Consider the following 17,369-nt stretch of genomic DNA (forward strand, 5'->3'; position numbering starts at 1 on the left):
TGAAGCCTGGCTTGGAGAATTTTGAGCATTATTTTACTAGCGTGTGAGATGAGTGCAACTGTGCAATAGCTTGAGCATTCTTTGCCATTGCCTTTCTTTGGGATTGGAATGAAAACTGACCTTTTCCAATCCCTTGGCCACTGCTGAATTTTCCAAATTTGCTGGCATATTGAGTGCAGCACTTTCACAGCATCATCTTTGAGGATTTGAAGTAGCTCAACTGGAATTCCATCACCTCTACTAGCTTTGTTCATAGTGATGCTTCCTAAGGCCCACTTGACTTCATACTGTAGGATGTCTGGCTGTAGGTGAGTGACCACACCATCCTTGTTATCCGGCTCATGACGATCTGTTTTGTACAGTTTTTCTGTGTATTCTTGGCATCTCTTCTTAATATCTACTGCTTCTGTTAGGTCTATACCATTTCTGTCTTTTATTGAGCCCATCTTTGCATGAAATCTTCCCTTGGTATCTCTAATATTCTCAAAGAGATCTCCAGTCTTTCCCAATATATTGTTTTCCTGTATTTCTTTGGATTGTTCACTTAGGAAGGCTTTCATATCTCTCCTTGCTATTCTTTGGAACTCTGCATTTGGATGGGTATATTTTTCCTTTTCTCCTTCGCCTTTTGCATCTCCTTTTTTTCAGCTTTTTGTAAAGCCTCCTAAGACAGCCATTTTGCCTTTTTGCATTTCTTTTTCTTGGGGATGGTTTTGATCACTGCCTCCTATACAATGTTACAAACCTCCGTCCATAGTTCTTCAGGCACTCTGTCTATCCGATCTAACTCAAATGTATTAGTGATTTTGGGTTAACTTGGTAGAGTAAGCGCATGTGTTTTCTTCTTTCTGCCCAGTGAGGAGCGAACTGAGATCCTGTTCTGAGAGGGCAGATTAAGAGAAATTCTGTGTTCACGGCAGTGAGACCCACAGCTCCCTCCCTCTGCTGGGCTCGGGCAGCCATGCTTCTACTGCATCCGGAGCATGTGGGAGGAGTTCTATCTGTAGAAACTGACCAGCTCCAACACATTTGGATACTGATATTCAGATACCTCAACAAATATTCAGATACCCCCAGACTCCTCTCTCCATGGGATTCTTCAGGGAAGAATACTGGAGTAGGTTGTCATTCCCTTCTCCAGGGGGTCTTCCTGACCCAGGGATTGAACTCTGGTCTCCCACTTTGCAGGCAGATTCTTCACCATCAGAGCTATCAGGGAAGTCCATCTTCAGATACCTCCTAGAAAACAGCTCTGACCCCAGCAGTCAGCAGCCACCCTACACAGCTTCCAAACAGGTCTGGGAGCCTCCTCCTAAATAAGGGTGAGCACCAAAGAGTTGCCAGTCACTTAGGAGAGACAGAGATGCAGCAGAAAAGAAATTGGAAGGAGAAAGAGGAAGAGAATAAAAATGAAGAATGAAATTCTGAAAGTAATAACCTTAGAGAAACAAAAACAGATTATTGAATCCAGGAATTAAAGTACCATTCCCCCCACCAATGGGGAACCAGAAAACAGGACGGTGCTGTTGACAAGTTAAAATATAATAACGGAAATTTCAAAAAGTAAAGTTGAAAGAAACAGTTAAGGAAATCTCCTAAAAAGTAGCCAAATGACAAAGTGATGGGTAAGGGACGTGTGTAAAGAAAATTGCGGGAGCTCTTGAGAAAAAGAAGGGAGCAGAGGAAGGAGATTGTAAAGGAGCAGTAACCGAAAACATAGACAACGACAGCAAAAAAGACTTAGAACAAAAGGCTAGGGAGTTTCAGATCTAAACTGGGCCCTGGCTTTCGCTTGTAGCCATATCTTGACTATTGTGAATAAGGCTGCAGTGAACATGGGGTGTAGATATCTCTTTAGGTCATTTCCTTTGAATTCAGTTCAGTTCAGTCGCTCAGTCGTGTCCGACTCTTTGCGACCCCATGGACTGCAGCACGCCAGGCCTCCCTGTCCATCACCAACTCCCGGAGTTCCCCCAAACTCATGTCCATCGAATCAGTGATGCCATTCAACCATCTCAGCCTCTGTTGTCCTCTTCTCCTCCTGCCCTCAATCTTTCCCAGCATCAGGGTCTTTCCCAATGAGTCAGCTCCTCACACCAGGTGGCGAAAGTATTGGAGTTTCAGCGTTAGCATCATTCCTTCCAATGAACACCCAGGGCTGATTTCCTTTAGAATGGACTGGTTGGATCTCCTTGCAGTCCAAGGGACTCTCAAGAGTCTTCTCCAACACCACAGTTCAAAAGCATCAATTCTTCGGCGCTCAGCCTTCTTCACGGTCCAACTCTCACATCCATAGGAATACATACACAGAAGTAGGACTGCCAGGTCATACAGTAGTTCTGTTTTTAATTTTTTGAGGAACCTCCAGAGTGGCTGCACCGATTTACATTCCCATCGACAGTGCACAAAGGTTCCAGTTTCCCGTCTTTTCTCTACTTGATAGTAGCCATTCTAACAGATGTGAGGTGCTGTCTCTTGTGGTTTCAGTTTGCATTTTCCTGATGATCAGTGATGTTGACACATTTTCATATGCCTGTTGGCCATTTGTGGGTCTTGTTTGGCAAAAATTGTCTCTCAGTTCCTTGCCTGTCCAGGCTGTTTTTAAGTTGCATGTGTTCTTTATATTTTTTCCACACTCCTGATTGGATATGTGGTTTGTAAATATTTGCTCCCTTCCTGTAGGTTGCGTTTTTATTTTGTTTCTTGTTTCCTTGCTGTGCAGAAACTTCTTAGTTTGGTATAGTTCGACTTGTCTAGTTTTGCTTTTGTTGCCCGTGTTTTTGGTGTCATACCCCAAAAAATTATTGCTAAGACAACTGTCAAGAAGCCTCTTCTTTATTTCTTGAGTTGTTTTCTGGCTTCATGTTTTATGTTTAAGTCTTTAATCCATTTTGAGTTGATGTTTGTATATAGTGTGAGATCAGGGCTCAGTTTCATTCTCCTTCATGTTTCCCAACACCATTTATTGAAGCAACTAATCTTTCCCTGTTGTTTTGGATTTGGGGGTATGATACTCTTGGGGAGACAATTACTGAAGTTTTAATAATTAGGTATATGTAAAGTGAACATATTTTTTAAAACCACAGAAACACATGCATATAATGATGGAAGTTTTTCAAAGTGACACAGGAGCCAACTGGAAGAGCTCGCAGTGATCAAAACTGGGACAATTTGAAAAGAAAACAGTAAAGTAGTACTGGATTATAACCCGAAGTGGAAAATGAATATCCATGAGGCCATACGGATATAAATACAAGATCAACTAAATTAACAAATGTGAGCAAACAGATAAATCATCTAAGCTGCGTGATCCCAAGTAATTTTAGAAGCTTATCCTCAAGGAGAGGAACTTAACTTTTCGCTTTTTAACTGGGGGTGCACTTAATGACTTTCTTCCAAAGAGGGCAGTGTGAAGTCTAAGTCAGTGACCCAGAAAAACATCATCAGCCATAAGTCTTGCTGACAGTGTGCACCCTTGATACGATGTGATGAAAATGGCACTTTATCTCTGTGGCCTTTTTCTCAATCATCCATAATCCCAGCCTAATCATTACCAGGTAGAGCTATGTGTCAGTGTAATTGGTTTCCCATATAAATCTGTGCATTTTATCTTTGGTGATGGTTTGGCTGCTGAGTCATGTCCGACTCTTTGTGACCCCACGGGCTATAGCCCGCCAGGCTCCTCTGTCCATGGGATTTCCCAGGCAGGAATACTGGAGTGGGTCGCCATTCCTTCTCTAGGGGATCTTCCCTACTCAGAGGTCGAACCTAGGTCTACTGCACTGCAGGCAGATTCTTTACCAACTGAGCCACCAGGGAAGCCTGCATTTGAAAACGTTATTTTGAGAGGAAATCCGTAGACTTCCCCAGACTGACAAAGGTACTGAGGCACAAACCAGGTTGAGAACTGCTGGTCTGTGTGAACATTATCAGACGTGCTAGCTCTTTCTCCCCATACCCACCCCATCTCCTCTACCCACAGTCCACGTTCGCACTCCTCTTCAGACCCTTGGCTTATCTTCTTCACTTTTCCAGGAAGAAGAAGATTCGTTTATGCTTCTGATTTGGCAAAAAAATCTTTTGAGGTTGGTTAGCTTAGCCTTTGGAGAGGGAAATGGCAACCCACTCCAGTATTCTGACCAGGGTAATCCCATGTACAGAGGAGCCGGGCGGGCTACAGTCCATGGGGTCACAAGAGAGCCGGACAGGACTTAGCCACTAAACAACAAGAAGCTTTGCCCTAGATTCCGAGGGCACTTTAACTATCCCATCCCAAAGAGCCTCTTTGGGAAGAAAGGCCCACAGAGGTGGGCAGTGGAGGGGTATGCAGATGACCAAGGAGTCACAGACAACTGAGTTCTGATCTCGGATGTGCCCAGGCCCCAGGCTCTACGCTCTGTGTGCCCAGTCATGCCCAACTTTGCGACCCCAGGGACTGTAGCCCGCCAGGCTCCTCTGTCCATGGAATTTTCCAGGAAAGAATACTGGAGTGGGTTGCATTTCCTCCTCCAGGAGATCTTCCCGACCCAGGAAGTGAACCCACATCTCCTGCATAATGCTTAACCATGACTCTCTGGAAAGAAACACATGCGTATGTATTCAGACCTGTGTTTATCACCATGTCATTGATATAGGATATGTACATGCAATTTGCAAACAATTGTGAAATATGCACTTCTCTTCCTTGCACATTCAAAGTAGCTGTGGATTCTCTCAGAGCACCTTCCTTGATTTTTACTAAACCCGTGTATCTGTTGTCAGCCTGTGGTTGCAGTTGACGAATGAGCGTCGTTTCAGTGTGAATGTCGACTGATATTTTTCTTTGTGTTAATGAGGAAGATGAAAGTGAAACAGGAAAATCTATGGCGGGATGTCACTCATTCAACGTTTTTTTAAGTCAAGGACTCCTTTGCTGAATCAGATGATAGTTTCTGATACAGACATGACTCACTGTTATGTGCACTTTTATTTTCCCTGCCACTTTCATAAGTCTGCACAGTCAGAACAAAGCAGTAACTCAAGCCTTCATCTGTCGTATTTGCTCATTTCTAGACTTCATTTTTCGGGGCTCCAAAATCACTGCAGATGGTGACTGCAGCCATGAAATTAAAAGACGCTTCCTCCTTGAAAGAAAAGTTATGACCAACCTAGATAGCATATTCAAAAGCAGAGACATTACTTTGCCAACAAAGGTCCATCTAGTCAAGGCTATGGTTTTTCCGGTGGTCATGTATGGATGTGAGAGTTGGACTGTGAAGAAAGCTGAGCACCGAAGAATTGATGTATTTGAACTGTGGTGTTGGAGAAGACTCTTGAGAGTCCCTTGGACTGCAAGGAGATCAGCTCTGGGATTTCTTTGGAAGGGCTGATGCTAAAGCAGAAACTCCAGTACTTTGGCCACCTCATGGGAAGAGTTGACTCATTGGAAAAGACTCTGATGCTGGGAGGGACTGGGGGCAGGAGGAGAAGGGGACGACAGAGGATGAGATGGCTGGATGGCATCACCGACTCGATGGACGTGAGTCTTGAATGAACTCTGGGAGTTGGTGATAGACAGGGAGGTCTGGCATGCTGCGATTCATGGGATTGCAAAGAGTCGGACACGACTGAGCGACTGTACTGAACTGAACTGACTGATGGTGTAAATATTCCCGTAGCCGACTTCAAGCTGCTAACCTGAATGAACATGGGAAGATCCGCACAGAAGTACAGCATTGTACGGTATTTCATCATCCAGACAAGACAGACCTAATAACATCAAGAGCAGAGAAGACAATAAAATCCAGCACAAAATATTATGAATCAATGCGTTTTTAGTATTGGTAGCTTGTGTTGTCGACATGATTTATTCTTTTTGTAATTTTGTGTGTTTACTTCTGGCTGTGCTGTGGGTCTTTGTTGCTTTTCTCTAGTTGGAGCAGGGGCTGCTGTCTCGTGGTGCACAGGCTTCTCGGTGTGATGGCTTCTGTTGTGTGGAGCACGGGCTCTGGGGTGTGAGGGCTTCAGTAGTTGCGGCACACGAGCTTAGACATTCTGCAGCATGTGGAGTCTTCCCGGACCAGGGATTGAACCCACGTCCCTTGCAGTGGCAGGTGGATTCTTATCCAATGGACCACCAGGGAAATCCTGGTAGCGTTTTTCTCTTGAAATCAGAACACCCAAACTCTTTCCATCGGTTCTTGCTTTCTTACTCTATATTCTTTTCTCTCCCCCTAACCAAGAAGATTTAGAAAAGCTTTACTTTCTGTAACTTGAAAGATTTTGAACGATTTACCAAGTATGCGTTTTTTAAGCTACCTACCCCCACCCCCAGCCAGTTTCTCGAAAATGTACGAAGTGATCTGATCCTGCCTCCCCACCGTGGCGAATCCCTCCTTCAAGTTCTCCTGCCAGATCTGATTCTTTCATTCTGTCTGTACTTCTTAAGGGCCCTGGGTAAGACACTATTGAAGATACTGACATGTTTCACGAGTGTCTGATGTTTTTCACCAGCACTATAACCTTCATGATCTCAAACCTTTTGGCCTGTATTTTCAGAATCCACCTCCTTTGTTTAATGAAGTCAGTGCTGCAGTGATCCAGGCTGACAGGCTGTCCCACCTGAGGAATAAGGTGCAGATAAAGCACGAAGAGGAATACAGAGATGCCTTAGTCACAATCAAGGATGACCTGAAACTCACAGAGGGTCCCGACATCAAGGAGAACCTTCAGGATCAGATCCGTCATTGGTTCATCGAATGCAGGTGAGCGCAGGGCGTCTGTCCTGACAGTCTCTTCTGTGGCGGGTGATGTCCTGGGATATTTTTAAGCATAGAAATATCCTGATGTAGATTCATGTGCTTTTCTGGCTTCATTTTAGAAAAGTAGAAAGGCTAAGAGTTGAAGGGCAGGGAAGCCTGGTGTGCCAGAGTCCATGGGGTCACAGAGTTGGGCACGACTGAGCCACTGAACAACAATGAATCCCTGTGGTAGGCGGATGGCCTCTGCTGACCCCGCCTCTTCCCTCGCTGATGCCCTCCCCTCCTTGCGTGTGATGCAGACCTAGAACTTCAGTTCTAAAGGAAAGAATGCAGCAAAAGCGACAGCGAACTTGACATCTTGCTTGCCTCCCGGTCCCTCACTTGCTTTCTCCCTCTGACTCTGAGAGCGGTCAGGTGCTGCCCAGCAGAAGGGCCCACTTGGAAGGAGCTGACAGAGGTTCCTGGCAACAGCCAGCAAGGAGCCTAGGGCCTCCTTCCAGCCTGAGAAGAGCAGAGTCCGGTCCAGAATCATGTGTGTGAACTCAGGGCCTTCTTCCCTGGGCGAGCCTTCCAGAGAGGCTGCGGCACCAGCCAGCACTGACTGCAGCCTCGAAGGGGCAGAGACCCTGAGACACGGGTATTCTGCTTAAGCCACACCTGGTTCCCCTGCCACAGTAACGTGTGTCATTTCAGTCACTGACTGTTGGGGTGATTTACCACGCAGCAACAGGTGTCTGACATACATCAGTTGCTTTACAGTGATTCAGAAAAACCTGAACAGTCGGTAAGCTTCTCTTGGGTTAACTCTGTATGGGATCTTAACACAGTATCTCCTCAATAATCCTTAAATTTTATAACAGAGATTCTTTCGGAATGTTTGATATCAGAGTCACATGGTTTTGATTGGGGAGCTCATCTTTTATTATATAAATAGAGCTTTAAAATATTTATGATTTCTTAAAATTCAAAATTGATTACTTTTGTGAGTTTTTATATGTGTTTTCAGGGATATTTTATAGCAAAATGGGTTCTCTTTTATCAGCTTCCTCCTCACTCTTCATTGTGGTGATGGTTTCGTGGAGACATAAAATATTCATAGATAGGTAGGTTTGAGATAGGTATCTCAAACTTATCAAATTTTACATTTAAATATGAACACTTGTGTGTGCTCCATTGCTCAGTCATGTCCAGCTCATTGCAGCCCTGTGGACTGCAGCACACCAGGCTCCTCTGTCCTTCACTACCTCCTGGAGTTTGCTCAAACTCATGTCCATTGAGTCGGTGATGGTGTCCAACCATCTCATCCTCTGCCACCCTCTTCTTCTTTCTCATGGCAAAGGGGCTTGTGCAGCTCAATAAAGCTGTGAGCCATGCCATACAGGGCTGCCCAAGACGAACAGGTCATGGTGGAGAGTTCTGAAAAAGTGAGGCCCACTGGAGAAGCGAACGGCAAACCTCTCCAGTATTCCCTACTGCTAGAACCCCATGAACGTGAACAGTTTATTACATATTAAGTATACATCCATAAAGCTGTTAGCAAATATGTCAAAGAAAAGATATAGTTACCAGCAAAGATGTTAGTGTCTCATTTTTAAAAATAGCATGTCTTTCTGTTACTCAAATACCGAAACTAAGTATTCTAATCACTTGTCCTCAGATTGCCCCACCACTGCCCTCCACTAAACCCCCGCTTTCAGTATAGGGAAAGCTTAACAGGTAGCAGTCTCTTCTGGTTTAAAATAGTCTCTTTAAGGTTAACTATGTACTTTGAGTATATCTGCAGTCAGATATACTTCAGATGCCTCCCCATCATGAATGTCCCCTCATGGCATCTGACTGCAGAGCAAAGTCACCAATCCTCGTAGCACCAGCTGGGAGCCGGGGCGAGTCCCTGGGCAGCTGCAGTTCCGGCCTCTCGTCTCCTGAACAGGCCTCATACCGCTGGGATGCTGAGTCCTTCCCAAGCCCCATGTTCCCCAGGAACACCTGGGGTGCCATGCTCAGGCCTCCGGAGACCAGTGGGCTCTCACCAGCAGGTCCCCTGCTCCTGGCTCCATCCAACCCCCTTGCGTGCCGCACGCACAGGAAGACACCTCGCTTCGCCCAGGCGGTCTGTGATGCTCTCCAGGCACTCTGTGGTCTCTGCCCAGGTCTCAGCACTCATCCCCTCCTGGTCTGAGACTTTGGAGGTTGGGGCCCAAGGTCCCGGTGGTGTCCTCACGCCTCTGCCTTCTCTTCCCCCTTGGCCTGGACCCCCAGCGTATTGTTCAGCTTCAACCCCTTAATGACACCCCCGCTCAGGGCCGCCCTGCGATTCCTTTCTGTCTCCCCGTTGGGCTCTGCTGGCGCCCTCCCTGTTCCTCCTGCAGGCGGTCTGCGTGAGCACACACACCAGAGCCTGAGGACAGCTGTGCAGCCTTGGAAGTGGCTCAGCCTCTCCGTGCCGTCCGTCTCCTCACCTGTGACACGTGGGCAAGACTCAGACCCGTTTCGTGGGGTTGTTGAGAGATGAGTGACTTAGCCCCAGAGGCAGGCCGTAATTACTCCCGCTGAGTTGTAGCCAGCTGCTCATCCCTGGGCCCCTCCCTTGAAGCAGTGGACGGCCCGTGAGGACGGTGCCCACTGCAGAGAAGGGACGGTGGTGATCAGGTTTCCCCTCCAAGCAGTGGCCTGTGCAGACCGGCAGGGCCGAGGTTTTCTGTTCTTATCTGATTACCTAACTGTGTCTGGAGGAAATGCACTCGGGATGGTTTTCTGCAATCATGGAAATTTAGGTAGAAAGGCAGCTCTTTCAAAAGAATTGCCTTCTGTTTAAATCATCTTGGTTTATAACTGAAACCTTCCTTTTCATAGTTAACGAAGATGATCTGCCCTCTGTTCGTGAACTTTCCTTATCAGGAACTTTTTTCTCTTTTCTGAGGACTTCAGAGAACAGATGTGCGCAAATACATTTCCTGCAGATGAAATAATTCTTTACTTTTTAAAAAAAGATTCTTATTTGTTCATTTCTTTTTGACTCCTGGACCAAGGATTGAACCAGTGGTCCCGCATTGGCAGGGAGAGTCTTAACCACATAACCATTCTTAACCACCAGGGACGCCCTCTTTACTTTTATATAAACTTTTAAAATCCAGTTTAAAAGGTAACATAACAAAATTGAAAAGCACTTTGTACAGTTATAACTCCAAATAAGCTAAAATATATAAATATATATATATATATATATATATATAATATATAAAAACCACTTAACCATTCTAAACCACTAGGGAAGCCCTCTTTACTTTTATATAAACTTTTAAAATCCAGTTTAAAAGGTGACATAACCAAATGAAAGCACTGTGTACAATTATAACCCCAAATAAGCTAAAATATATATAATCTATACCCACATATACAAAGATATATTCATACATGGATTTAAAAATATGTGTTTGTGTATGCATGGAAATTTTTTGAAAGGGTTCACTAGAAACTTTGTTAGCATGGCTACCACTGGGGACAAAAATAGTGGTTTTGTTGTTGTTGTTCAGTTAGTCAAGTCAGTCGTGACTGACTCTTTGTGACCCCATGGACTGCAGCACGCCAGCCAAGCTTCCCTGTCCTTTACCATCTCCCAGAGCTTGCTCAAGCTCATGTCCATTGAGTTGGTGATACCATCCTTGTCCCCTTCTCCTCTTGCCTTCAGTCTTTTTCCCAGCAACAGGGTCTTTTCTAATGAGTCAGTTCTTTGCGTCAGGTGGCCAAAGTATTTGAAGCTTCAGCTTCAGCTTCAGTCCTTCCAATGAATATTCAGGACTGATTTCCTTTAGGATAGACTGGTTGGATCTCCTTGTTGTCCAAGAGACTCTCAAGAGTCTTCTCCAACACCGCAGTTTGAAAGCATCATTTCTTTGGCACCCAGCCTTCTTTGTGGTCCAGCTCTCACATCCATACATGACCACTGGAAAAACCATAGCTTTGACTATGTGGACCTTTGTTGGCAAAGTAATGTCTCTGCTTTTTAATATGCTGTCTAGGTTGGTCATGGCTTTTCTTCCAAGGAGCACGCGTCTTATAATTTCATGGCTGCAGTCACCATCCACAGTGATTTTGGAGCCCAAGAAAATAAAGTCTCTCACTGTTTCTGTTGTTTCCCCATCTATATACCTTGAAGTGATGATACTTCATGTAGTGATGTTACTTTTTATTCTATATTCTTCTGTACAATTAGAAGTCTTTTATGAGTATTGTTTTTGTAATTAAAAGCCTCATTGAAAATATATTAGAAAGTAAAGAAAGGCATGAAGTTAGTTTGGGATAATCCAAAATAAACATTAAAATGTTAAAACACCCTGTTAAAAACAAACAAAAAAAGTAGATTAATACAATACCTGCAGAGCACTCTTAGAAATTCTCTTCTGATGAGAGAATAGGGTGCCTGGAGGCTGGCTAGTTGAGTTGTCCCCCGGAGATGCTGAAGGGTCATGGGAGACCCTGTGCCTCCTGGGAGCCGCCCTTCCCGCTGGCTCTGGGCTTCCTTTGAAGACCCAGCGCTCCCAGCCCAGCCAGTCCCCTTGAGAACATTCTGCCCTGGTATTGCTGACCTGGCAGTTTGGAGGCTAAGTTAGAGCAGGTCCCATGGGTGTGCTGTGTATAATTCACACAGACGTAAAGACCCATTCTTTTGAAGTAATGCAAGATCAAGGGTGGATTTATTTTCATAATTGGATTACATTTATCTGATGGACTTTGATAAAATCCTTTTCTTTGCTTTTTTAAATCAAAGGCAAATAAAAAGCAAATATTGTCTTTTGAAACATGAAACATTGATCAATCCTCAGGATAAATTCCAACAGGACACACAGTGACAAATAAAAAATGACTAGAAGTTACAATTACTATAAACTCCCATAATTTAGAATACTTATTCTTAGTGCGTTTAGTCTATACTTGCAGTTGTCAAAAGTAGGATTTCTTTCTCGAGTCAATTTTTAAATTATTTTAAAAGAAGTCTTTTTCCAATGGTAAAAGTAATTCATGCTCACTGTAGAAAATTTACAAGATTGAGTTTAAGAAGAAAATCTACAATTTTAGTATACAGAGATACCTACTATACAATTTTTTGGCAAATTGCTCTCCAGTATTTTTCTGTCATGTATAATGTATATTTTAATTAGTTTTATGAATCTTTTTTCTAATTAAAAAAAATTAACATTGGATTTCCTTTAGTCCTTAAAATATTTTCCAAAAGAGGTCTTTTTTGATTGTTTAACATTCTGTTGGATAGACACATTGGCTAATGAATCAGTTTTTATAATTTTAATATTTTGCCAAATTGATACGAGAACAGCGACTTCTCAGTAATCTTTTAATTTGCATTCATTGTATGATTTGGAAGAGTTGGAAAACCTTTCAGTCTTTTTGTTGGTAGCATTTCTTCTGTGAACTTCCCAGTCACTCACATGCTTTTCTTTGTGACGTCTCTTTTGTTAAGTGATCTCTAAACTATAGTTATTTACATACATTTTTGTGGTGATTGTTTAGGTGCTAAGTCATGTCCGACTCTTCAGACCCTGTGGACTGCAGCCTACCAGGCTCCTCTGTCCATGTGATTTCCCAGGCAAGAGTACCAGAGTGGTTTGCCGTTTCCTTCTCCAGGGGACCTTCCCGACCCAGGGACCAAACCTGTGCCTTCTGCACTGGAGCAGATTCTCTACCACCGAGCCACCAGGAAAGCCCTGCCATGTGTCATTGGAGGCTACCATATTAGATGACACAGTCATGGGAATTCTTGTTCTGAGATCATCTCTTGCTGTAACTGGTATTTTTCTTGGCTTGGGACTTTCGCTGAACTGTCATCTAAGTTTCACCATCCGTGGCTGACCTTCGTTTTGAAGTACCTAAAGGAGTCTTGGAAGTGACCTCATCCAGCCTCTTCGAGGAGAACCTTGAAGTCTATGGAACTGTGGACTCTTGGCGTTGAAGCTGCGCAGTCTCTTCCCCCATTCCCCACACGGGCATCAGAGCCGCCTGAGTGGCTGTCAGCTCTGATTCTAGGCCTTTGTTTCTTTGCAAACGGTCCCGTGCGGACCGTTTCTCCCCACCCGCATTTTTCATCTTAATTTGTTGAAACTGTGCCTGGCATCTAGCTCACCTTCGATCTAGAGAGAAGTGAGACCCCGGATGGGGTGGCAGCCCTGGGACTGGCCCTGTGGCTTTTCTCCTGGGCTCTTAGCAGACTCCTCTTAACCTGTGTAATCTTGAGGAATCTGGAAATGGTGTAAACGACATAACCTTGTTCCATTTTTTAAGCCAACACACCAGGAAATACACATTCTTCCTGAAGAGGTCCTGGAATGCTTTGCTAATCTTTTTTTAATTTTGAAGATTCAGTTCAGTTCAGTTTCTCAGTCTTGTCCAACACTTTGCCACTGCACGGACCACAGCACACCAGGCCTCCCTGTCCATCACCAACTCCCAGAGCTTGCTCAGACTCATGTCCATCGAGTCAGTGGTGCCATCCAACCATCTCATCCTCTGTCATCCCCTTCTCCTCCCACCTTCAATCTTTCCCAGCATCAGGGTCTTTTCCAATGAGTCAGTTCTTCACATCAGGTGGCCAGAGTACTGGAGTTTCAGCACAAGCCCTTCCAGTGAATATTCAGGACTGATTTCCCTTAGTTTGGACTTGGTTGGATCTCTCTCCTGAGAGTCTATGGGACTCTCAGGAGTCTTCTCCAACACCACAGTTCAAAAGCATCAGTTCTTTGGCACTCCGCTTTCTTTATGGTCCAACTCTCACATCGATACGTGATTCCTGGAAAAACCACAGCTTTGACTGGACGAGCCTTTGTTGGCCAAGTAATGGCTCTGCTTTTTAATATGCTGTCTAGGTTGGTCATAGCTTTGAAGATTAAGATAGACTTCGAATGCAGTAAAGTTCGCCCTTTTGGGTCAATCACAAGTGATAGCAAAGAGGCAGGACTCTGGGGTCTTGATGATTTTCATCCTCAGCAGGGTGAGCCTGGCTGAGAAATAAAACGCCTCTGCCCTTTAATCTAATGATGGGAGGGCACCTGTCATGCTCTGAGAAATAAAACGCCTCTGCCCTTTAATCTAATGATGGGAGGGCACCTGTCATGCTCTGTATCGTAAGCAAGTACACTGCAGACCATGCGCACGCAGCAGGGGTGGTCTTGAGAGCCAGGCTGCCTGGGTTCAGATCCCAGATCTGACACACACAGGCTGTGTGACCTTGAACCAGTTGCTTAACCTCTCTGTGCCTCTTTCCCCTCATCTTAAAATGAGGGTATTAACAGTATTGACCTCACAGACAGGATAACAGAATAATATATATAAAGCCCTTAGGCCTCAGTAATTATTTTAAATGACACCATCATATCAATGACAGAAAGAACAGCCAGTGCTGTTATCGGAAAGCCAGCACACGCTCAGACATACAAGCCTGCAGTGTGGAACAGTTGCCATAGTCAAAGCATTCTGCATTTTCATTCCTGGGTCTGGGCCTTTATATATACAGCCACGAGCATCTCTTCAAAATGCTACATTCCTGATGGTAGGAGGGACTGGCTGGTGGTGGAGGCGGGGGCGGAAGGGCTGTGAGGGCTGGGAGTGGGGATAAAGCTGAGGGGATAATGACAGGGCAGGCAAACACAAATTAGACAGGGTGGAATGCGCTTCTAGTCCCCGGGGTGGGGAGCTGGGATGTGACTTGTCTACAGGAGCGACATGTCTACAGATTACCAGGAAATATACATTCTTCCTGAAGAGGTCCTGGAATGCTTTGCTAATTTTTTTTTTTTTTTTTGAAGATTAAGATTGAGTTTAAATTCAGTAAAATTCGCCCTTTTGGGTACCATTCAGCAAGTGAAACTTTGTGATTTTAAGGTTTTTGGACCTAGTAAGACCTATAGACTCCTCTCTCACTGCCCAGTAGACCTCACCAGTCACAAGCAGAAATCTGCTGAGAATGCTGCTGGGAAGGTGTTTGGAGCAGGGCAGAACCTCAGAGTTTTCCATCAGCCTGGAAAAGTGAATGTCTCTTTCAGGAAAGACATTTGGATCTCTCCTATCCAGCTCTGCTGTCCCCGGCTGGGATCTCCTAGGCCCCTGGGTCTGCACCAGCTTCCGTCACTGTTCACTCCTTAGGAAGCTGGGCCCTCCTTCTGGACCTGTGTCCCCGACCACTTCTCCAGGAGGGTCTCGCCAGGTGCTTCCCGTGGATGCTCTTCTGGGACCCCAGGGCTGGGAACCGTTGAGTGTCTTTCTTAGAGTCTGTGACTCTTGAGAGGCCATTGATACTCAGGTCCCTTGGTTCCAACAGCCTTGCTGCTCCCATGACATTGAACTCATATCCTCCGTATGAACATCCCAGCAGCCGAAACCCTGACCTGTGCATCTTGGACTCCTGTGCTGTCATTTCATGGGAAAGGATGGCAGTTGCCTACGGCCGGGTTGCTCACTGGGTACCGCCTGGAAGCCCGGAGCTTTCCTTGTTCCCAGCTCCTTCTCTGCCCCCAGCCTCTGAGCCTCTTTCTGCAGAGCATGGTGACAGTCTGTGTCCGTAAACGGGAGAGAGCCACAGAGGAACCGTGGGATTTGAGAATGCTGGCTGACTCCAATTATTTTGCAGGTGACAAAGCAGACTCAGGGCAGTCAGGTAGCTTGGCTAAAAGCTGGGGTCGCTCCTGGCAGAACTAAAGCCAGGGTGAGCAGAGGCTTTCGGAAGCTTGATCATTGTGTCAAACCAGGATTGGTCCTCAGGGGAAGGTTCAGAATTGTTCAGAGGACTTTGCAGGACATCAAAAAGAAACCACGAGAATGTTCATGATCGATACCTTCCCGGGAATGGAACCACGGCTCTGTCTGTTCTTTGCCTTTATATTCCAGGTTTTCTTCTTTGAGCGTGAGTTCCTTTCAGAAACTAAAAAGAGATTTCAGGAGGATAGAGGGAAACAGATGGCCAGGGGAGGTGACTGCGGGTCATCATTTCGAATTCCTTATGTAATTATAGTTTCAGTAAATTCTCCAAAGCAGCTGTGGTCTGTGTAAGAGACATGAACACGTGTGGATGACTCCTCTGAGAAGATGAAGAGCTTTTTTTCTGCCATTGGCTTTGGTGGAAAATATATTAGCTTGAATGGGGGACATAAGAGGTGGATGAGAAATCAAGGTCTTCGACATTACAGAGGCCTTCGGGACGGGTGCACACCCGTGTAAAATCACATATTTTGTTGTCCATTGTGACAGTAAATCAGACGGAGAGCACCCAGCAGCTATAGGCTTGTCCGTGCACCAAGTCCCATGGAAAGACAGGCCCTGAGGCTCTTCTGCAAGCGCAGTGGCCAGACTGCCTCTCTAATAAGGTCCATAGATTATTCCAGGTCACACCTCTAGCCCGCAGGTCCCCTACACCGAACCTGTGTGTTTCCCTCTGGATTGCAAGCTTCTGGGGGAAGGGACAGGGCAGTGGGGTCTTCCTCAGGTTTTCACTGAACCCAGCAGAGTGCCTGCGATTTCGCGGATGCAGTAGATGTGCAGAGCTGAGCTGAAGGTCGAGCTAAACTGTGTAATTAACATCAGGTCAGACTGCAGTGCCTCTCACCCTGCAGTTCACGGCACTTCCCTGCTGGTCCAGTGGTTAAGACTCTGCGCTCCCAATGCAGGGGACACAGGTCCAAACCCTGATTGGGGAACTGAGATCCCACATCCCACGTGGCATGGTCTGAAAAAAAGAAAAAGAGCAAATCAGCTGAAAAGCTTGTCAGAACAGATCCCCCTTAGCCCCGAAGCTCTGATTCAGTAGGTCCTCAGTGGGGGGCGTCTGAATTTTCTATAATTACCTCCCATTCTTTCTTGATTTACTGTTGCATGTGCATTGAGAGCATGTAACATCACTTACACCCTCTTAGCAAAAACGTGAAGTGTGCAGTACTGTGAACTCTAGCTCCATGCCATGTGGTAGATCTCTAGAACTTACTTGTCTTGGCTGACTGAAACATGATCTCCTTGCAGTCCAAGGGACTCTCAAGAGTATTCTCCAACACCACAGTTCAAAAGCATCGATTCTTCTGTGCTCAGCTTTCTTCACAGTCCAACTCACATCCATACATGACCACTGGAAAAACCATAGCCTTGACTAGACGGACCTTAGTCGGCAAAGTAGTGTCTCTGCTTTTGAATATACTATCTAGATTGGTCATAACTTTCCTTCCAAGGAGTAAGCGTCTTTTAATTTCATGGCTGCAATCACCATCTGCAGTGATTTTGGAGCCCCCCAAAATAAAGTCTGACACTGTTTCCACTGTTTCCCCATCTATTTGCCACGAAGTGATGGGACCAGATGCCATGATCTTCGTTTTCTGAATGTTGAGCTTTAAGCCAACTTTCTTCACTCTCCTCTTTCACTTTCATCAAGAGACTTTTTAGTTCCTCTTCACTTTCTGCCATAAGGGTGGTGTCATCTGCATATCTGAGGTTATTGATATTTCTCCCAGCAATCTTGATTCCAGCTTGTGCTTCTTCCAGCCCAGCGTTTCTCATGGTGTCCTCTGCATTGAACATAGATGTATGTAAAAGAAGAAAACATTTCCTCCTGTGTGTGTGTCCTTGACTCACACGCTTTGA

The 17,369-nt window shown here is 45.3% G+C and overlaps 1 protein-coding gene across 5 annotated transcripts in view; it reads left to right on the forward strand.

Moving 5' to 3' along the window:
* The window catches only part of IQCA1 (IQ motif containing with AAA domain 1), a 184,209-nt gene that overhangs the window by 43,291 nt on the left and 123,549 nt on the right, over positions 1-17,369 (forward strand). For all 5 annotated transcript variants that reach the window (XR_011255947.1, XM_069584679.1, XM_069584688.1 and 2 more), the window contains one exon: positions 6,538-6,743. Coding sequence is in view for 4 of the 5 variants with exons in the window: in XM_069584679.1 (XP_069440780.1) it covers positions 6,538-6,743 (206 nt within the window). In the remaining variant the exon portion in view is untranslated. The remainder of the gene's footprint in view (positions 1-6,537; positions 6,744-17,369) is intronic.

Source organism: Ovis canadensis, chromosome 1, assembly GCF_042477335.2.
Source record: "Ovis canadensis isolate MfBH-ARS-UI-01 breed Bighorn chromosome 1, ARS-UI_OviCan_v2, whole genome shotgun sequence".
NCBI lineage: Eukaryota > Metazoa > Chordata > Mammalia > Artiodactyla > Bovidae > Ovis > Ovis canadensis.